The sequence below is a fragment of the Seriola lalandi genome, unplaced genomic scaffold, assembly GCF_002814215.2.
Source record: "Seriola lalandi dorsalis isolate HSWRI2012SDOR001 ecotype SW California unplaced genomic scaffold, Sedor1 jcf7180002054694, whole genome shotgun sequence".
NCBI lineage: Eukaryota > Metazoa > Chordata > Actinopteri > Carangiformes > Carangidae > Seriola > Seriola lalandi.
Window position 1 is genome coordinate 1,133,245 of NW_019525247.1, and position 18,740 is coordinate 1,151,984.

The following is an 18,740-nucleotide window of genomic DNA, read 5'->3' on the forward strand; positions in this document are numbered from 1 at the left end:
GTAACTAGACAAGCAGAGGCAAACACAAGTCAGAACTTGGCATAACACTCACATAAACACATGGAAATTACACATGCCAACACATTATGTGCTCACGAGTGCATCCATTTCTCCAAATCTATTCCTCAGCCATTCCTTTGTTGTGGTTGTTGTCTCGACTGGAGAACCTCCCTTAATCTGCCAGACCTCATGCTATGTGAACCCCCACACACTCTACATCACCTCCACTAAATTAGCTATGCCACACCCCCCCATCATGGCACGCCACCAACGCAGCTTTGGTCTTGTAATCCTAAAAGCTTTGTCCAAGACAGACAGCATAACAAGCTAACAGGCTCATCCTATTACAAGAATAAGCCTATTAAAAACGCCTTGTGAGGCTCATCAGAAGCGATCATCTCCTAATGGACCCAAATTACCAAGGTAACCATCAATGCCAAGACTAAATAACACTATTTCAACTGTTAGTTTTACATTTTGAGGCAGGAGTCCAAATGTTAATGCTTGGTTGATGATGTTATATCAGTAGGCTGGTTGCCAGTTCATTTAAGCCATATGAAACTGTGCTATTTGGCATAAGTCAAGGTCTTCTGGATTGTGCTCTAGCTTGGCCTGATATCCTCATCCTTCTTCCACTGTTTTTCCAGATGGATATTGACACAGGGAGAAGGCTGGGAGGGCTATGATTAGTCCGCCCGAAATTAAAGTCTCTGTTCCCGCATGCCAGCTTACTGACAGGCCAGCTTTGGAGGGAAGGAGGGAGAGATTACAAACTAATTTCTCCTCATCTCTCCTCTCCACTCCTGGGATCTGTCTTCCCCCTGCCACCAAAAAGAAGGGGCTCACGTCTGACAGACAAAACCTTTTAAACTTCAATCATCATTGGGGCAAATGGGAGTTCTGAACAAGGTGGAGAGACAGAGAAGGAAAGCAACCCCCTGACTCTAAAGCAGGATCAACTGGGCCAGAACAGTGACATCATGTACCCATTCTGCCCACATCACTAACACCCCAATTAATTGCTCATCAACGCAGGGTTTCTCTGAGGAAAGCTGCTAAATGTAATAAAATAAGTGGCAATAAACAATTTAACACATTTTTGCCCTCAAAACATGGTAGTGGGAGTCCGTTTGAGCGAGGACTTGCTGGGACATTTGGACAATTGTTGTGATTATCTGCTTCAAAAGTAACACCAAGGTAACCATCATTGCCAAGACTAAATAGCACTGATTGTTTGGTGGTTATTAATATGCAGTGAGTACAATGAGGCTTTATTTCATTGCATTACATTACAATGTATCTACTATCACTAATATAAACCAAAAAAAGAGATTGAGGCCTTAAGTAATGGCTTTTCCCCTAAAACGTGCTGTCCTCATTCCTATGAATGGACCTCGGAAAACAGGGTAAACTTGCTGGGTTAACCATCTATTACATACCTGCATATTGTATGTCTTGAACTCACACTGTTTAAACCCTCATCCAAATCCCAAACCAAAACATGATCTGCTACTTTCTCATGTGCTGCTAAGACAAGATTACAACCCCTGTACACAATGGATGTCTGTCAGAACCTCACCAAGTGCTGGGCAGAGAAGCACCGCCGGGCTACCTGATACCCAGCAGCTGCTAGCAGAGGTCCTGTTATTGTAGGACTCCATGCACTGCCGCAAGCAAGAGACATTGGAGATATGGAGCCTTTGTGTTGTCATTCTAGGATCATGTTAGCAAACCTCTGGTTGCAGTGTGGCGTTACCTCAACGATGAACTGTGTACTATGTGACTTGGCACTGGTATCTTAAATTGAGCTGTGTAATCTGATAGAAAATAAGCTAAGTGCATGAATAGCAATGCTTTCAATAACTTTTATGAATAGACCCATAGAGGTGGATGGACTATGAAAGAGACTAAGAAAAGAGACTAAGAAAATAAAAGACCCTTACCACTGGACATATACATAAATTCGATTTATTTAATCTCATTAGCATTTAAGTGAGCCTAGAAGTCTAACTAAAGGCCAAAAGGGTGGCCAGACTGACTAAGGTAGGTTTTCCTGTCTCCTGCTCTGGGTGCTAGGACAGAAGCCCCATGTTCATACCCTACAGGTCAGATAAAAGTGTACAGAGTGCAGAGTACAGAGAATGGCTCCAGCAGAGTTTCTTAGCATTACTTACAGTAATTTATATGAATCTTACTCATGCCATATTTTATGTTTCACTGAAGCTTGTGTTAATAGGTTAAGAAGGTTTAATAATAGGTTTTGTTGATATATCCGGATCTGTTGTCTAGCAATTATGAGGTAATGACAAACAGACTTGTTTCTCAAGATACAAGAAAGATGATGACAACTTTAACAACTAACTAAGAAAAAATTAACTAAAAAAGAAAGCATTAGTTTTCACATTGGGAGTCAGTGAAGGTAAAGAGGACTCTTGCTCTGTTGTATGTTCCATCCAGTCAGTCAAGTGAGTACTGCAAGTTCATGTGGCTCTCCTGTTAATCCTATGATCATTCCACCAAATTCCACTGTGGTAGGTAGCAGCAATGAGCAGCCTGAACTACGCCTTAAAGTTTCTGTTTAATCAATTTAAGTGCTACATGGAATGCTTAGCTCATGAAAAAGGTCAAGGTCTGAACTCCTCACAACAAAAGTATCAAAAGGTCCTGCTTCACATTTATCAGGGATACATTTTTTGCAGTAAGTAAAGCCACATTAAATTGGCAGATGACTGAATGGAGTTTGGCGTGAAGTTCATACTACATGGACACTTGACAACTGACCACAACCCTAACGACAATGTCAGGAGCCAACTGTCTCGCCACAGTGTCTCCCCCTTGACTCCCTCCCTCTAATCCCCTCCCTGTCTGTGAGAGAAACTAGCCTACCTTTTATAAACACTGCTCCTTTCAAACTTTTTTTCAGATGAATTTCACCACAGGCTCTTTCCAGCGCGTGCGTAAAGTGCAGGCGTGCGCTCGTGCTTCGAGTGATGCAACTTTAAAATGAATTCTGATATTAAACCATTACTTATGGCGGACAATCCACCAGAGAAAAATTATTATGTCTAAATGTTAACATGAACAAACTTCAAGTACATTCAAATAACAGGAATACCAAACCAACTATCGACTAATAGCCTAGCAAGCGAGATGGAAATATCGGCAACAAACTGCCACTGTAAACTATGCTAGCGGCTCATGAAAAACCAAACTTCCATAATTATTAAAGGGATGCTCTGTGTGATACAGAGCAATAAATTCACTGTAAACTCTATTCCTGTAAATGAAGAACGGAACAGTGATTTTTCGTGGTCAGAAAAAAGCCGCAGGTTGAGCCACTCACCCCTACTGGTCGTGAACAGAACAGGGTCGCTCCTCATCGTGAAGTGATCCTCATCTAATCCGCCCGACAACGCACACAGGAGCAGGCGCGTGCCCAACAGCTCCTCGGAAGAAGTAAAAATCCCCACACACCGACTTTGTGCCGTTTTCTGTCTCCTGTTTCAACCTCCGCTTATTCCCTTTCTACCAAGCCGACCACTGGAACGTCTCTCCTTCTCTTTCAAACTTTTTCTCCGGATCTGTCTCCTCCTCCTTACTTTCCCTTCTCCAAATGTCTCTCTATCCCACCCGCTCTCTCTCCCTCAAACTGCCTGCATGGATAGTTATGCTGTGTTTAAAGAATGTCGGAAAAAAGGAATTTCCCTCCCCGGATTATGGAGTTATCACTTTTTTAACGTACATAAACGCGTTAGACTGTTGAATTATACTTGACTTGGTTTCAAATCCCTTAACTGTTCAGATTCAACTAATTTTTGCATCTTGGCATGACGGGATGTTATTTTTGCTTTGGTTTTTTTTTTTGTACTTTTCAGTTTTCAGTGTTTATTACTATATCAAGTGCTCACCTACTCTATTAAAAATGATGTAGTTTATAAGACCTTAATATAGACCTATATTTAATATTATTATTCATAACACTAATAGATTAGTATCATTTGAAAAATAAACACTACTACTACACTGAGTCTTTTGAAAAACCTCTGAAACGTTGCAAGAGTTTGGTCTATCAACATGAATTCGCCCCCTGTAGCTTCAGATTGGTCATAACTAGCTTTAATTACACTTAGAGAAGCCACATACAGGAGAAAAGGAGAGAGACATGTAAAGAGAGAGAGAGAGGCAAGCTTCCAACCATTAGCATAAGCCACACACCCCCAACCCTCTCTCCCAAGGGGGAAGCAAGAGCCAGTCTGAGTTCAACATCCCATCTGCCACCAGGAGAGGAAAAGGAGGAGGGGGGGAGAGAGAGGAGAGGTAGAGATTATTAAGGGGGAGTCAGCCTGAGGCTACCCAGTGCTGCGTTACACTTTTTTTTTCTTCACGACTGCACTTTTTCAGTGGGGAACATGAGACTGAGGGAGGGAACAGTGTGGAGAGAAAGAGTAATGACCTGGGTCACCTTTCAGTTCCACCCGTTCCACAGGATGGCTGATCTTGTATAAGGATAATCACCATAATGTGTGGTGACTTTAATTTGATGAAACTTTATTTTATAAAGATTGTTTAAGTTGATAATTGTAAAACAGTTAATGTGGGGAATATTGAGTTCAAAGATGATACATTCCATTTGAATATTTGATTTGTGAAGTAATAAGTACAGAATTTAATTTAGAGGCCAAAAGCCTTTTGTTGTATATAAAGGCACTTCATTATTTCGTAATATTGCCTAGGGGCGAAAAAAAAGGCAATGATTTGAGAAATTAGCTAGTTCTTGGTGTAAGCAGCCAAGTTGTTACCCTTCATTATTATGAGCTAACATGTATACTCCTTTATCTATCAGTAAAGGAGGATGTCTGATTTCTCATCTCATCATTTTGAAAGTAGTTAGACTAAGCTACAACATGTTCCTGTAACTGATAGTTCTGGATGTAACATGTGTGTGTGTGTGTGTGTGTGTGTGTGTGTGTGTTGTGTGTGTGTGGGGCACTGTGTAGTTCATTAATCACGGATTTTCTGTGGTATGTTGCAGGGTAACAAGGCTCTGCACTGTATGGCTTTTTATTGCCTCAATGCATCATCCTCATGTAAAAGTCCCACTGAGGAAGAGTAAGTGTATATGAATATGAATCCATTTATTTTTCATAATTCATTGTCTCAAGTGTCCTTGTGATAGAAAATGTATTAAAAGAGTAAAGAGTGGAAAGTGTCAGGAGTGGTAAGAATTGAGTCTCCTACTAACAGTTAATATTGATTCATTTAACCAATGACCATATTCTTAACGATAGTTGCTTAAACTTAACGACACCTTAAGGAGAGTGGTGGCACATTAGAGAGCACTAATACAGATCATTTTTATATAAGGCCCTTATGCTTTTTGGCAATGGCAAATGACCTGTTTTATTCTTTATGTTGAATAACCTGCTGCAAACTTCACCCTGACTAACATGCAATGGAATGATCATTAACACTGACATACAACCTTATAAAGTTGTTATGTCTTTTTTTTCAGTCCCCTTTTAACTCCATCCCCACCCACATCCTGAGCCCTTTACCTGTTCAATGCTGCACTATGTTTACCAGCTAACTAATGTTGCCCGTCGGTCGTTACGTGCTAGAGTTAGCATCCACCGGGTTTTATCAGTAGTTGCTTGCAACATCTGAAAACAATGTTGATGAGAGAAGAATCTGTGGTCTGACATTTGACTGCTTTCACTTGCACATAGTCGTTTGATCAATTGTTTAATTTATATTGATTAGTGCAGCTTTAATTTCTGTGTATTGGACCCATTTGAAATATAACTTTTGCTTTTTTCAGCTTTAACACTGTCTTGACACCGGATCAGAGGAGGGGGGGTTCCACCTCCTTTTCACTCACAGTATGGCAGCCAATATTTCCTCATCAACAAAGAGTCTTGAGTTCGGCACAACAGGTAACAAAGGGGCCACACGCACAAACAAACGTTGCAGTCGGAGACAATTGCCTTGGATGTGCCTGTCCAAACAAACGGCCGGCTAAACTGAACCCAAAAGCCTTTTATGTCCATTACAAACTCTGCTGGTCTGAAGATAACAAGGCCAGACAAACAGCACTGAGCTCAGAACACGAGGGGCAGGTCGGGTTCGGGGTGTTTTTATGGGCCGAGGACGGTGGCATTCCTCACAGTGCTGCTCACTGTGGTACATTGTGAGGCGGTACGCCGGCCAGATGACCCTAAAGTGAGTTAGCTGCAGTGGAGAAATCCAGTGGGTGGATTTCTTCTCAAACTATGAGACTCTTATCAGGGTGAGATATGACGATGGAAAGGGAGTGTGTGGTGAGCATGTGTGTGTGTTGAAATGATGAGTGATGAAAGGATGAGTGGATTACAGTGAAAAAGCATGTCTTATTACTCACACCATATTCTTCATTTAAGTCTGGAGTCACACACACTTTTTCTTTGCTGTAATGTGTGTGTGATCTCAGTGAAATCACAGAGTGGATAGATGTTGGCTTGGCTCTGCTGAATAAAAGTCAACAGTGACATCAGTGTTTGGCCCCCTGACTGAGATTAAATCTAATAGAGACTGGGATACTGTAACAACTTGGACCCTTCCCTGCCCTGGTCAGCCATCAACCTGTCATGTTTTTCAGACACCCCTCTGAGAAGACACACACACACACACGCACACACACACACTGTAACTAAAGCTGGTTGAGAAACATCCACGGTTTTCATTTGAATTCATAACACCCTTCCCTTTTGAGGTGTTTTTGCTCTTTCATGTACTTGTTTCAGAGTTCTGCATGTGCCGTACTTCACTGTGCAGTGCTACATTTTATATCCTGTCCATGACAACCTCTGCACAGGGGCATTGTCATCAGGGCGCTATCTGCTGCTGAGGACACAAAGGACCTCGCTAATATCTCTAGAAATGTGGCATGAAAAGGAGTTTGCGCTCCATATTACACACAATTAAAGGCTTAAGTTTAGTGTTTTGTCATGTCGGTTGGAAGTTGCAAGCAGATCCGTTATCATTAAGATGCCCATTAATTGGACTTAAGGGTTCTTGACCAAACCTCCAACAAACAGCTAAAGGACAACAGTATTTGGTCCATCTATATGTTTTTGACCATATAGTCTTTGCTGAAGGTCTCTGTTCATGAAATTGTGTTTTATACATTACAGTGTTTCATCATCTACAGTACACTGAGCCCATCACTGTGACGCAAGTCCAAACCAAAGACCTGGCTGTAACAAGTTAATCATCTTAAAAAGATTTAATTGAAAGCGGTTCTTTTCGGACTCCCCAGTGTAACAGTCTGCAGTGTGTAGAGAACTGTAAGGAAACTGCTTCTATAAAAACTGAACCAAGTGTCACATGGTCACAGTCTGACCTGCTTGCACACTGACCATATGGAGGTGCGTGCATGTGTGTGCGCATGTATATATGCGTGTGTTGACACACTGTGTGTTCAGCCATCTCTGTTGTTTCCTGCTTTTTCAAATTTGGAAGCAAGAATTTTGGAATTTCATTGGAATTGGTGCCGACTACCTAATTCCTGGTATCATGACATCTCAAATTGAATATCCTTCCTCTAACACCCATCAGCTTTAACTTCATTAAAAGTTCCTCTTTCCACATCACATCATTTGCTTCATCACCATCAGAAAATACTTAACAATCAATAATCTGAGTTTTTCTAATCAAACAAACTGTATGTTCCAGAAATCCTCTTCTTTTCCTGAACTCACTTCGATGATATGACAATATTCCTCTTTTCTGCAAAATATGGCAACAGTTCAATTACCATGCTCTCAATGATTACAGAAATATTTGATGTAAGAGCTATTGGCCTATAATTAGAGGATGGATCCTTTCCAGACTTCCTTATAGGAATCATTATAGCCTTCTCCCGAGCCGTGGGCAGCCTTCCCTCCTCCGCACTCTTTTATAAAGAGCCAAAAGTTTCCTTAATGCCCCATTACCAAGATGTCTCAACATTATGTAACATATCTGCTCCTTCCCTGGAGATATATTGCCTGATTTACAAATAGCTCTTTCCATTTCATCTAGAGTGAATGGATAGTTGATCTGTCCTCTGTAGTCCTACTCCTTTCCAATGATCTTAAATGTTTCTTCTCCCTTCCTCAATCAAATTTCCTGAAACATGTATTTGAATAAATGCTTTGTCCATGTTTTCCAAATTAGCCTGTAACTGCTACCTGTCCTTCTGAGTCTAACACTGGATACCTCCATTTCCTGCTGTGAACCCCACTCTCTTAATCATACTCCACACTTCGCCTATCACAGTTGACCTTCCAATCTTCCAACAAAATCTTTGCCAACTTCCTCTCTTTACTTGTCTTATTGTTCTCCTCACCACAGCTTCTCTGGTATGCAGCTAAATAACTGTGTGTCCTGTTTAAAAGTCTAAAGGCCCCCGGTGCTGCCTCTTCCAGCCCTACTGAGGGCCGTAAGAGGCAAGTAACCCACATTACAACCTGTCACCTGGCTCATGTTGGTTAATTTGACACTTTAATACAAGTGAATTTACACACAAACCTATTTTGTGACAATATAACACAATTATTCAAGCCTGGTGGAATATAAGGAAACTGGGCGGACTAGAGCGACAGATGTCCTCTCTTTCACCAGTATGGGGCAACAGAGATTTCTCTCCTGGTACCACAGGTCGAGGTTTGAGTTGGGCATCTGTATGAAAACGATGTACTACTTTCATTTGATCAAATATGTGAGAACTAAAACCAAAAAATAAGTATTTTTTTTTAGATATCTCCAGATATAGATACTGGGCTGAGACTGGAATAATGACCTAAATATAGATGCTGATGAAGCAACCTGGATACAAATATGGAAATCTGCAAATAATATCTCAGTTTGTAATAGGACGAGAGAAACTCAGTTTAGACTGCTACACCGTCTGCACATTACTCCCCAGCTTGGACATAAATTGGACCACAATAAATCTGTGTATGTATGTATTAAGTGGAATGCTGAGGGTGGGAGCTTCATTCATTGTGTTTGCACTTTTAAATATATAGATACATTTTGGAAAAATATAGCGGCTACACTATGTATGACCTTTGACATTAAACTGACAAAGGACCCCATGTGTCTGTTGTTTGTCCAATAATCCTTCATTAATCGTAATCAAAGTAAAAGTTGAAAATATCATAATATCTATTTGAAGTCATGTTGACGAGCCCTAGCCTCTACCATGGTACACCTCTCCTTATCTTCCCTCTACTTTTTGGGATTGGCTCTGATGCTGCCTCAAAGGTTCCTGCACAGTCAACAGTTAAGTTGTCAACATCCTGGTTTTCATCAACTACTGCTGCTCTTTCCTTTCATACTTCCTCAATTTGATCCCAATCCACCCACTTCCCTCTCCTCTCTGCCTCAATATCCACGATTGGAACAATTGGATAGCGATTCCGCCCAGTGCGACACTCTTCCTGCACCACCCAGTTTCATTTCATAGCCAAAGTTGGATGAAAACATATTAATTTGATTAATTGGTGAATTTTAAAAAAACTAGAATTTGAGGCATTATAGTACAGATCGTGAATGAACTGGAGCTCATGATCAGTCACAGGCTGACTGATCAAAAATATACACAAGTGATGAAATGCCTTTTACTTCTGTCCCATCTGTCCTCTTGTCTGTCTGGGGAAGCAGAGACGATATCTAAAGAGACACAGAAGAAGAAACTAGACATAGCATGACTAGATTTAGTATGAGTATATGAATATACGTCTCATGGAAGGAAATCCAGTCATTTACACTTGGCCACCACCACTTTAACCCCAGCCGGTCAGCAGAGTGGACTAACTCTCCCGAGCCCTGACCACGGCCGCGAGTGTGTGTCTGCGTCTGCAGGAAGGACTTTGTGCATGGCCGAGGCAGCTTGTTTTCATTCAGTGTGTTTCCCCTTTCCCAGAAAAAGGCTGGTATTCAAAGCACGTCTGTCAAAACAGCAGCCAATCTGATCACCTCTCAGCGCTCACACGCACACTCACACGTGCACACACACACATATTTGCAGTTACAGTATACTCTGGGTCGTTTCGGAGGGTGTGAAGTGTTGGAGGGATCGTTACTTCACACGGGGGGAGTCTGTCTGGATGCAGCGAGGTCAACATTAGACACATGCTACGCCCAAACCTGTCGAACCCCACTGATTCCCCACGCTATTTACAGTGTAACTCGTTCCCTCTGCTCCCTGCGCCCCCAGGTGGTTGGGAGGTTCACCAGACCTGGCAACCAAAACTACTCTCAACAGCCAAGAAGTGAAAAGGAGAGAAGCTGCCATTTTCTGACTGCTGAACCGAGGGTGCAAAGGTCATCAGACTCAAAGCCAGAAGAGAAAAGCCTTTTTAAATTGAGTGGAATGAGGAATATTTTCAACAAATGTTGACAGCTCTGGTTCCACATGCTGTGTCATATGCACACTGATATGAGTGTATTTAAATAATAATAATAATAATAATAATAATAATAATAATAGAAATTAGGTTTGAGGATGTATGATTGATTTTCTTCTCTCATTCATTTTTAGTCAACTGGCACTGTCCACTGATATTTGTTAACTAATATTAAAATAATCTCTGCTCACCCTCTTTTTACATCAGAATATGTGTTTATCAGAGCTTTCTGCAGGAAGCTGTCTGCTGCCACTGGAGACAAGTGGTGAGTCTGAACCGAAGCAGGAAAGTTGCAGGAAATAAATTAGTTCTCCAATTAGTGGGGAAGAAGAAATGTAGGAGAAACAGGAGAAAATATGACACTGAAATGGTTTTGTTTGCAGAACATTTGCATCTGTCAGATACATATGTATAATTCTTTTTTGAATATGTATGTGCATGTAAGTATTAATACAATGTCCAGATGTTCCACATTAAGTGAGTGCCATAACAATCCACAGGCTGCAGCTAAATACTTTTTACTTGGGGCTTAGAAATGCTTGGAAACCAGAGAGATGCAGGGAAATCAGTCTCAACTGGGCTCCAAATCAGTGGACGGCAGTGTAAACAGTGTTATTTCACACACACACACACACACACTGCAGGCTCACCTTTCTTAACAGGAAGTGTATAAGGGACGCTGACGTCAAAGTATTATAAATCTCAAGACACAGTGCGTCAGAGTTGAGAAGCAAGCCAGCTCCAATATCCAGGTCTGGAAGTCCCATCTTCATTCTTCACATCATCATCCTCACCAGAGCCAGAGAGTTGTGTGTGTGTGTGTGTGTGTGTGTGTGTGCGTGTGTGTGTGTGTGTAGGAAGGCATGAGTGAGACTGCCATGTCCTCATGTAAGTTAGTGTATGTGCATGTAAAACTATGTGTATGTGCGTTGCAGTATAATCACTGTAAAATGCTGACTTGCTCAAAGAGCGCTTTTATTTTGAAATGATTATGATATTCTTCTTACAGAACCAACATAACACAGACAAAACCAACTTAACTCATATCGTAACTATTGTCACTGATTTCTAAATCGATTCAGTTCCCATTGATTTGATGTGATTCAATATCAATTCAGAGAGAATTCAATACCAATGTTGCTTTGGATGTGAATGAGATGAGATGAGATGAGATGAGATGAGATGAGATGAGATGAGATGAGATGAGATGAGATGAGATGATGACTTGAGAAAGAAGACCAGGACTCGTGGCGGCGCAGATCGCTGTCTGAACCAGCTCCATACCCAGACGCCTGCCACACCACCGGGCCTGCTCCGCCTCCGGCAACCCCTCGCCCTTCCTGCTCCATCAGCTCTGCCTGCCCCAACATCGCCTTCAAAGGCTCTGGTGAAAACAAACCATCTCTCCACAGGCCGTCTGTCTGTCAGGTAGTGAGGGATGGAAAAAAGGGGAAGGAACTATTCTAACAAAGGTTTGTCAGGTTGACGTGACGAAGTCTGTGTGCTGTCCACCTCTAATTACTAGGTGACAGTGTGGAGTCCTGTTCTGAAATGATTACCTGATCAAACAGGGAATGAGGATGTGAGGAGAGATGAGTGTTGGCCTGCTGAAAGGACACAAACGTTACTTCTTGCACCTAGGGGTCTCACCTGGTAGAGCATATACTTAAGGCTTAGTCCGGCCTGGGCTTCCAGTCCGATACTAAACTGTAGTCAGAAATATTACTTGTTTTTCCATCTTGCCTCTTTGTTAACAGTCAAATTCTGTTTATTTATTCTGCAATTATTTTGCAATTTGTCTCCTGTTTGAAATGTGACTTCAGGGATTTACACCCACACAGCACAGATGTCAGAAGTGTGTATGTGTGTTTGAGGTTGAAAGTGCTACATGGCGGTCAAAGGTCTCCAGCTCCGGTCTCTGTTCTCCCACTGGGATATTTTTCTTTTTACGACAGAGAGTATCCATTCACCTCGACATTACTCTTAACCCCTGTGTGACTCACAAAAACACAGACACCGGTCTGAACCCGTCAGCTACTCCTGCTTCAAAGTATCACCTTCAGCTATCACAGCTAGTAGTCTCACACACAGGTCTCATTTCTGTTAAAGGTCCTCCTTACATCAAAACAGCCTTAAGTCTTTAACTCCCCCTCCATACACCCTATAGCAAAAACCTTTTCCTTCCTGCTCAGAACTTCCCCCAGCCTCAAAAATATTCCCTCAAACTCTAAAGCCTCACCTAAAAAATGTGTTGCAACTCCAAACTCCACTTTAAAATCCACACATCAAAGCTGCCTTCAACGCCTCAAACACACCTCCGAATCTCCCCCTCCCTCCCCAAAACAGCACTCAAACCCACCTTAACTTCTACTTACCTACTTCAAATGACCTCTGACCCTCAGCTCCCCACTCAAAATATTTATCTTCCAGCACTTGACTGAAAAGAACTCTCTACGCTGAAGACACCCCGCAGAGTAAATCTTGGTCGGTGGCTCACCTGCCGTAACAAATCATTTTATAGCTTGTTGTATTTCACCTGAGCTGATGGTGAAAACAGACGGTAAAGGGAGAGGACGGAAGTGTCTCGGGTTCAGTCAGCAGAGGGTGCTTTCCTCTTTGGAGCTGCGAAGGAGTATGTGTGTGTGTGTGTGTGTGTGTGTGTGTGTGCATGTGTGTGCAATCTTGGGTTTATATAAAGAAGGCTGTTATCAATCAGTACACAGGAAATTTAAACAAGCCTAACGCACTGATTGACCCTTTGTTCACCCCCATGTAGTACCATTTTGTGTGTGTGTGTGTGTGTGTGTGTGTGTGTGTGTGCCATCAGACCACATTTCTGACTGTACACAACACACAGATGACCGACCGATGACTGGGGTATTAGGTGGCTTGACTAGTGTTTCAAGATATGCGCTCATACTTTGTGTGTTCAGTCCGCGTTCAGTCTTCAGCAGAGCGACTCAGCCATGCGAAGCTTCGAGTCATAAAATCATATTATTTTTTCATCAGCTTCTTACTATGACTGATGGGATCCATGAGCGTAAAATGCCCTGCCAACATTTGAAGACTTTTGGTTATTTCATGTGAGAGATTTCCTCCACTTGTGTTTTTGTCTGTGCTCTTTGCACTGGTTTGAAATGGGAGGAGCTCGGCTGGGGGAAGGTGATGCAACAGGCTTGTGTAAACTAATCAAAGATGTAGTCCGGGGTCAGAGACAGACCGATCTCCCCGCCCGAGTCAAGAGATGTCAGGGAATGGTAAAAAGCCATTGTTGCTCATCCGTAGCTGGTGACATGAAGCTCTCTGTGGAGACAACAGAGAACTTTGTGTACTTGGCAGGGCGACTGCTACCACAGTTAGTGGTCAGCAAATGAAACACACCTGAGTCTGACAACTTTTATCAGCACAGAAATTGAACAGAAAGGAAACAAATCAAAACAAAATGTGTTTTTTTTTCCTACAAATGATGGTTATTGTTGGAAAAATAATTTTAACATAATACACCAACAAGAATCTATATATACCCTGTTTCAAAACACTGCATGAAACTAATGTGTTGCACAAAGAGTTTATAGCTGTTGCTATTCTCATGTTACACATGCTTTTACATGTGTTATGTAATTAAAACACAAAACATATGAATTGGGGGAAGCACAAAAGAGTAAATTAAAGTGGATTCTCTCTTTCATTTTTATTAGTCATTGAGTATTTAACACAAAAGATAAATACTTGATTTGAAACCAATCAAGTATCAATATTATCATTAGCCAGCTGACAGTGAAGAGACAGACAGGAACCAAGGGGGAAGAGATGCAGTAATGCAAACAAGGGCCTCTGGTGGAATCGAACCAATGATGTGGCACGAACTGTAACTATTCAGCTACAGCGGTGCTACATTCAGGGACTTTAGGGAACAATCTACCACTCAAGAAAAAAAAGTTTGCTAAGACTTTTCTTCAGTGGACCCACAGCACATATACTGACCATTTTCTCGACAACAGTCTGGCTACAGATGCTTTCAGACTGCGAGTGGCAGCTCCCTCAGCATCCTCCGTAAACATGATGGCAGCTCTGCAACCAACGTAGCTGGCAGCAGCACATCTACATATTTGCACTGAGCGTGTACAAACTTTTATTGTTTGGTTTGCAACATATGTACATTTTTACATTTTTATGTGCTGGAAAAATTGCAACCACCACAGGAAGTGGTGACGCTCAGTCGGTCACAGCCAGACATCATTACATGACTGGTCCCTGCGCTTATTAGATAGTAATTACATATGTATGTAAGCTTCCCTCGCTTCACCTTTCTATTTCCAAAAGCCTAGTTTTGTGTTCTTTGTTTCCTGTCCTGGATGTGAGTATTGTCAGTATGAGTCAGCACTGATGTCCTTAAGACAGACTGTTTGTCCACTTGCTCATACATATTTAATGTGGTTCGCCCAAATACAGCTGCACCTGGAAATCATGAACATTGTTGAAAGGCCAGATGGTTTAGTGAAGGATGACTGGAATGAAGGGCGGATGAAGGAGGATGAGATCCGGGGTGGGTGTGGTTATATATTAACGTACTGAACAAGCGTATGATCAGAAATTCAGTTTGAATCCAGGCTGGATAGAATGCGGTGCTCTGCGTTAAATAATATGATCACACTCTGTTGTGTGGCATTCTTCTGTTTTTGACACTTGTGGCAACAGTGCTCACTTTGTCATGACAGTAGGGCTGCTCTGATTAGTCGCCATAATCAATGACCTCGACAATGTAAATGAGTCAACATCACACACACACACACACACACACACACACACACACACACAGTGAACAGCAGAGCAGAGAGGCTGCACTGGACACAGAACCAGGTGCAGTGAAGGTAACTGGACTATAACTCGACAACTATCACTGAACTTTATTTTAATGTAAGTGCAATGAAAAGTAAAAGGCCAACAAGAACTTTATCAAACCACCTGCAAGCATCTATCAAAGAGGTATTTACATCTGTTTTATCTAACTGATTATATTGGTTCACTATGAACTGAGCAGCTGTCTGAGACAAACAGCCCCATCAATTCCAATCCAGTCCTCAAGCTATTCTTTTGAGACAAAATGACAAACTTCTTAAATGACAATTAAAAAAAAGAAACAATTATTTAGTAAGAATAAAGAAGCAGTATATAGTGTGAGCTGGATCAATAAGTGTATGGATAAGATAAAGATAAAATCAGCTGGTTAGTGTCTGACTTTGGGAGGATGAGCACATCACAAATCCCTTCACTCTGAGTCTTGTTTAACCACTGTTCTTTTGTGATGATCATTTTTTATGGCGCACAGTGAGATCACTCACAAATGTGAAGGATTACTTCATGTGTAATTGTCTGTTCATTAGTAGTTTTTGATATCTTCTCGTAGCTGATAAACACTCTCAGAAGTCTGCGTCTGCCTGAGAGTTCACTCTGAATAAGTGTAAATGTTAAGATCTGAATCTGGGATTATTGATCATGCCAGAGTGTCATTTAGATTTTCTGGGGGAAAATTAATCATTTAGATTAATTGCTAAAATATTTGATTGATTAAGAGATAGAAAAACAGTCTTCAGTGGCAGCCCTTCTGCTGGGAGTTAACGTGTCTTTTTAAGTACAAGTAGTTGTAAGATTAAAGGGCCGTTCACATCAAGAAAGATAATTATAACAATATGAGCGCCCACATTGATGAATGATAATATTCTGTAGACAGTCAACATAAAGCACTTGATTTTATCATTATTAATACCAATATAGACGTAGATATATGAGGATATAGATCCAGGGGCATAAGCTGTAATCAATATACTTACATAGTCATTTCAGACTATCTGCAGATAGAAAACAGTATTCGACTGTAGCAACTGGCTACTCAAAGTATTTATGATGAATGATAAATACAATGCAAATCACATGGTTAATGATCCGTGACGTGGAGTTTTATGTGTGGTATGTGGTACAGGTATTATTTGGTTGGTTAGCTGTATATTTCTGTTATCGATATCAGACTGGCTAAGGTGGCTAGGCTAACCTCTGCCATGTTAGCTCAGAGTCACAATCCGAATTAAAAAAAAAATCACTTTACTGTCATTTCAAAAGCATCGCGCACACAACCCAGCGACAGAACGAGGGAGAGGGAAAAAAACATTTCATGCCGGTGAGCCGTCACTTTCAAACGGCCAGGAAACGGTACGTTCGGGATCGGCACAAGCCGCTCCACCGCCGGACACTTTTCAGTCTCTGAACAGCAGTCACAGCACAGATGGCAAAGTGATAGGACAGTCTGCAATGGAGTGCACAACAGTATTCAACTTGGAATACTTTTAGGAAAAACCCTTACGGACTAAAGGAATATAAATAATCGGGGAATAAACAGACAATATATATATTATACTAAATTTGTTTCCAGTTCTAGTTAACTTCTTCCTGGTAGTCTTTTAAATATACAGTATATATAAAACACCACTGAGAACCCATTCACCCACACTGAGGATATTTTTTACAGTGCAGGAAGGAGGCAATGGTATTTGCCATACACAGGAATCACATCAGTGCAATATAAAAGCCATATGCTCTGCAATGTGGTGCGTGATCCTCGGGATGGAAGTGAAATGACTTCATCTCTTTCCACTGAGTCCAAGAGGGAGACACAGGGTGGAGCAAGATGTTTCATCATCCTGCTCCAGCTTACTGTCACATGGTATTTATAGTGCAGACGCTCCTGGAAGTCATCTCTCTCTTTGTGTGTGTTTGGAGTTTGATATATATATATATATATATGAACACACACACACACCTCAGTCACCCGCCATGCTGCCTGATGGTTCTGTTCGGTATGCAGGTAGGAAAACTGAACATGAGGGTTATTCAGGTTGTAAGCTATCAAGCAAAGGGAATCTGGGTGTGTGTGAGTGAGTGACTGGGCGATCCACACACCGCTGGCTCCTAAGTGGTGAGAGAGCAGGCTCCAACCAGCCAACCAGTATTTATCCAAATCCCAGCTGTGTTTCCTGTCTGGGAACCAGCCTCTAAGAGTTCACACATGCAACTGAATATTTTTAATCACAGCATCATACTTCAAAACCTCCAAAGTGAGCTTTCCTGCGGCGGTCGCTCATACATTACCTGCTGCAACCTTCTCTTTTCTTAAGCTTTCTTCCCGTCTGATCACCGACCTCCTGGACCGGTTTATCGAGTATATCATCGGCGGCGGCGTAACCGACGGAGGGAAAACCACCCTCACCAACGGACTGATCAAGAACCTGCCCAGCTGTTGTGTGAGACATCAGGATGACTTTAGTCATTACTGCTTTGGACATGGACGCCATGATGAGCACCATCTACGCATGGTTGGAGAACCCGGTGAAGTTTGAGAAGTCGCATGGTGTTAATATCTCCCTGGATACTGAGATGGTTCCAAAGTCTGAGCGTAAGGAGGAGACTCACATCCTTATTGTGGAGGGCTTCCTGCTTTACACCCATGGACCTTTGATCCACGTGCTCATCCCCCGGTCTGTTTGAGGGCCATGTCTGGCCCATGTATTTGAAACACAAGAACATCAATGAATACCAATGAAATGCACTGAATACATTCAAATACATTCATCCTCCAAAGACAGACCCCATGACCTCTCTTCTCCCACCATGCACCCTCAAACAAACCTTCCTGCAACACTACTGGTAAGGTTTTAAATGCAGCGTGTTGGATTAATTGGATGACTTGCTAATTGAAGTAGTCCCTATGTGAATATACGTATTCTTGTTTTCAAGTTGCACCTTCCTCTAATGCATCTGTCACCTGGTCAATACAAGTACAACTCAACCGTTTGGAGAAACATCGGGACAGAAAGTTAATTTTCAAGGCAATCTTCAGCGCAACCACAGGAACCTCTTCCAGAGATTTAGCTTTCTGTACATGCTACTGCTTTCCTTCTTCTCTCTTCCAAGAAAGACTGAAAAAACAAACAGCAGTTTGAAGCTGAAATCTAATCTCAAAGACTTTTCTTTCCAGTGTAACATAAGTCATGTGAATAACTATACAGCTACCGCGCTCTACTAAAAGATCAAAGATGGCAGGAAGAAGAAGCCACATAAGAGTCCATATGATTCGTGCTAGGAAAACCAACCGTACTCAGCTGTGAAACACTATCTGATCAATATCTTAAATTCCTTTCCTCTTATTACTGAAACCTAATATATAATAATGAATAAGTCTCCATCAGTTCTACATTACAGAGCAAAAACAAGCTATATAAAGGGACTGATTATAGTTATTCCAGTAACGCAACACGT

General features: G+C 41.7%; 1 protein-coding gene across 5 annotated transcripts in view; it reads right to left on the bottom strand.

Annotated features, from left to right (window-relative positions):
• The window catches only part of afap1 (actin filament associated protein 1), a 57,060-nt gene extending 53,447 nt beyond the window's left edge, over window positions 1–3,613 (bottom strand). For 3 of the 5 annotated variants that reach the window (XM_087178648.1, XM_087178649.1, XM_023423844.2), the window contains exon 1: window positions 3,344–3,611. In XM_087178648.1, coding sequence (XP_087034774.1) covers window positions 3,344–3,380 — 37 coding nt within the window. In that variant the 5' untranslated portion in view covers window positions 3,381–3,611. Of the gene's footprint in view, window positions 1–3,343 lie in introns of all 5 variants that reach the window. The other 2 variants (XM_023423840.2, XM_087178647.1) reach the window with 2 other exon arrangements.
• Between the last annotated feature and the right edge of the window lie 15,127 nt (window positions 3,614–18,740).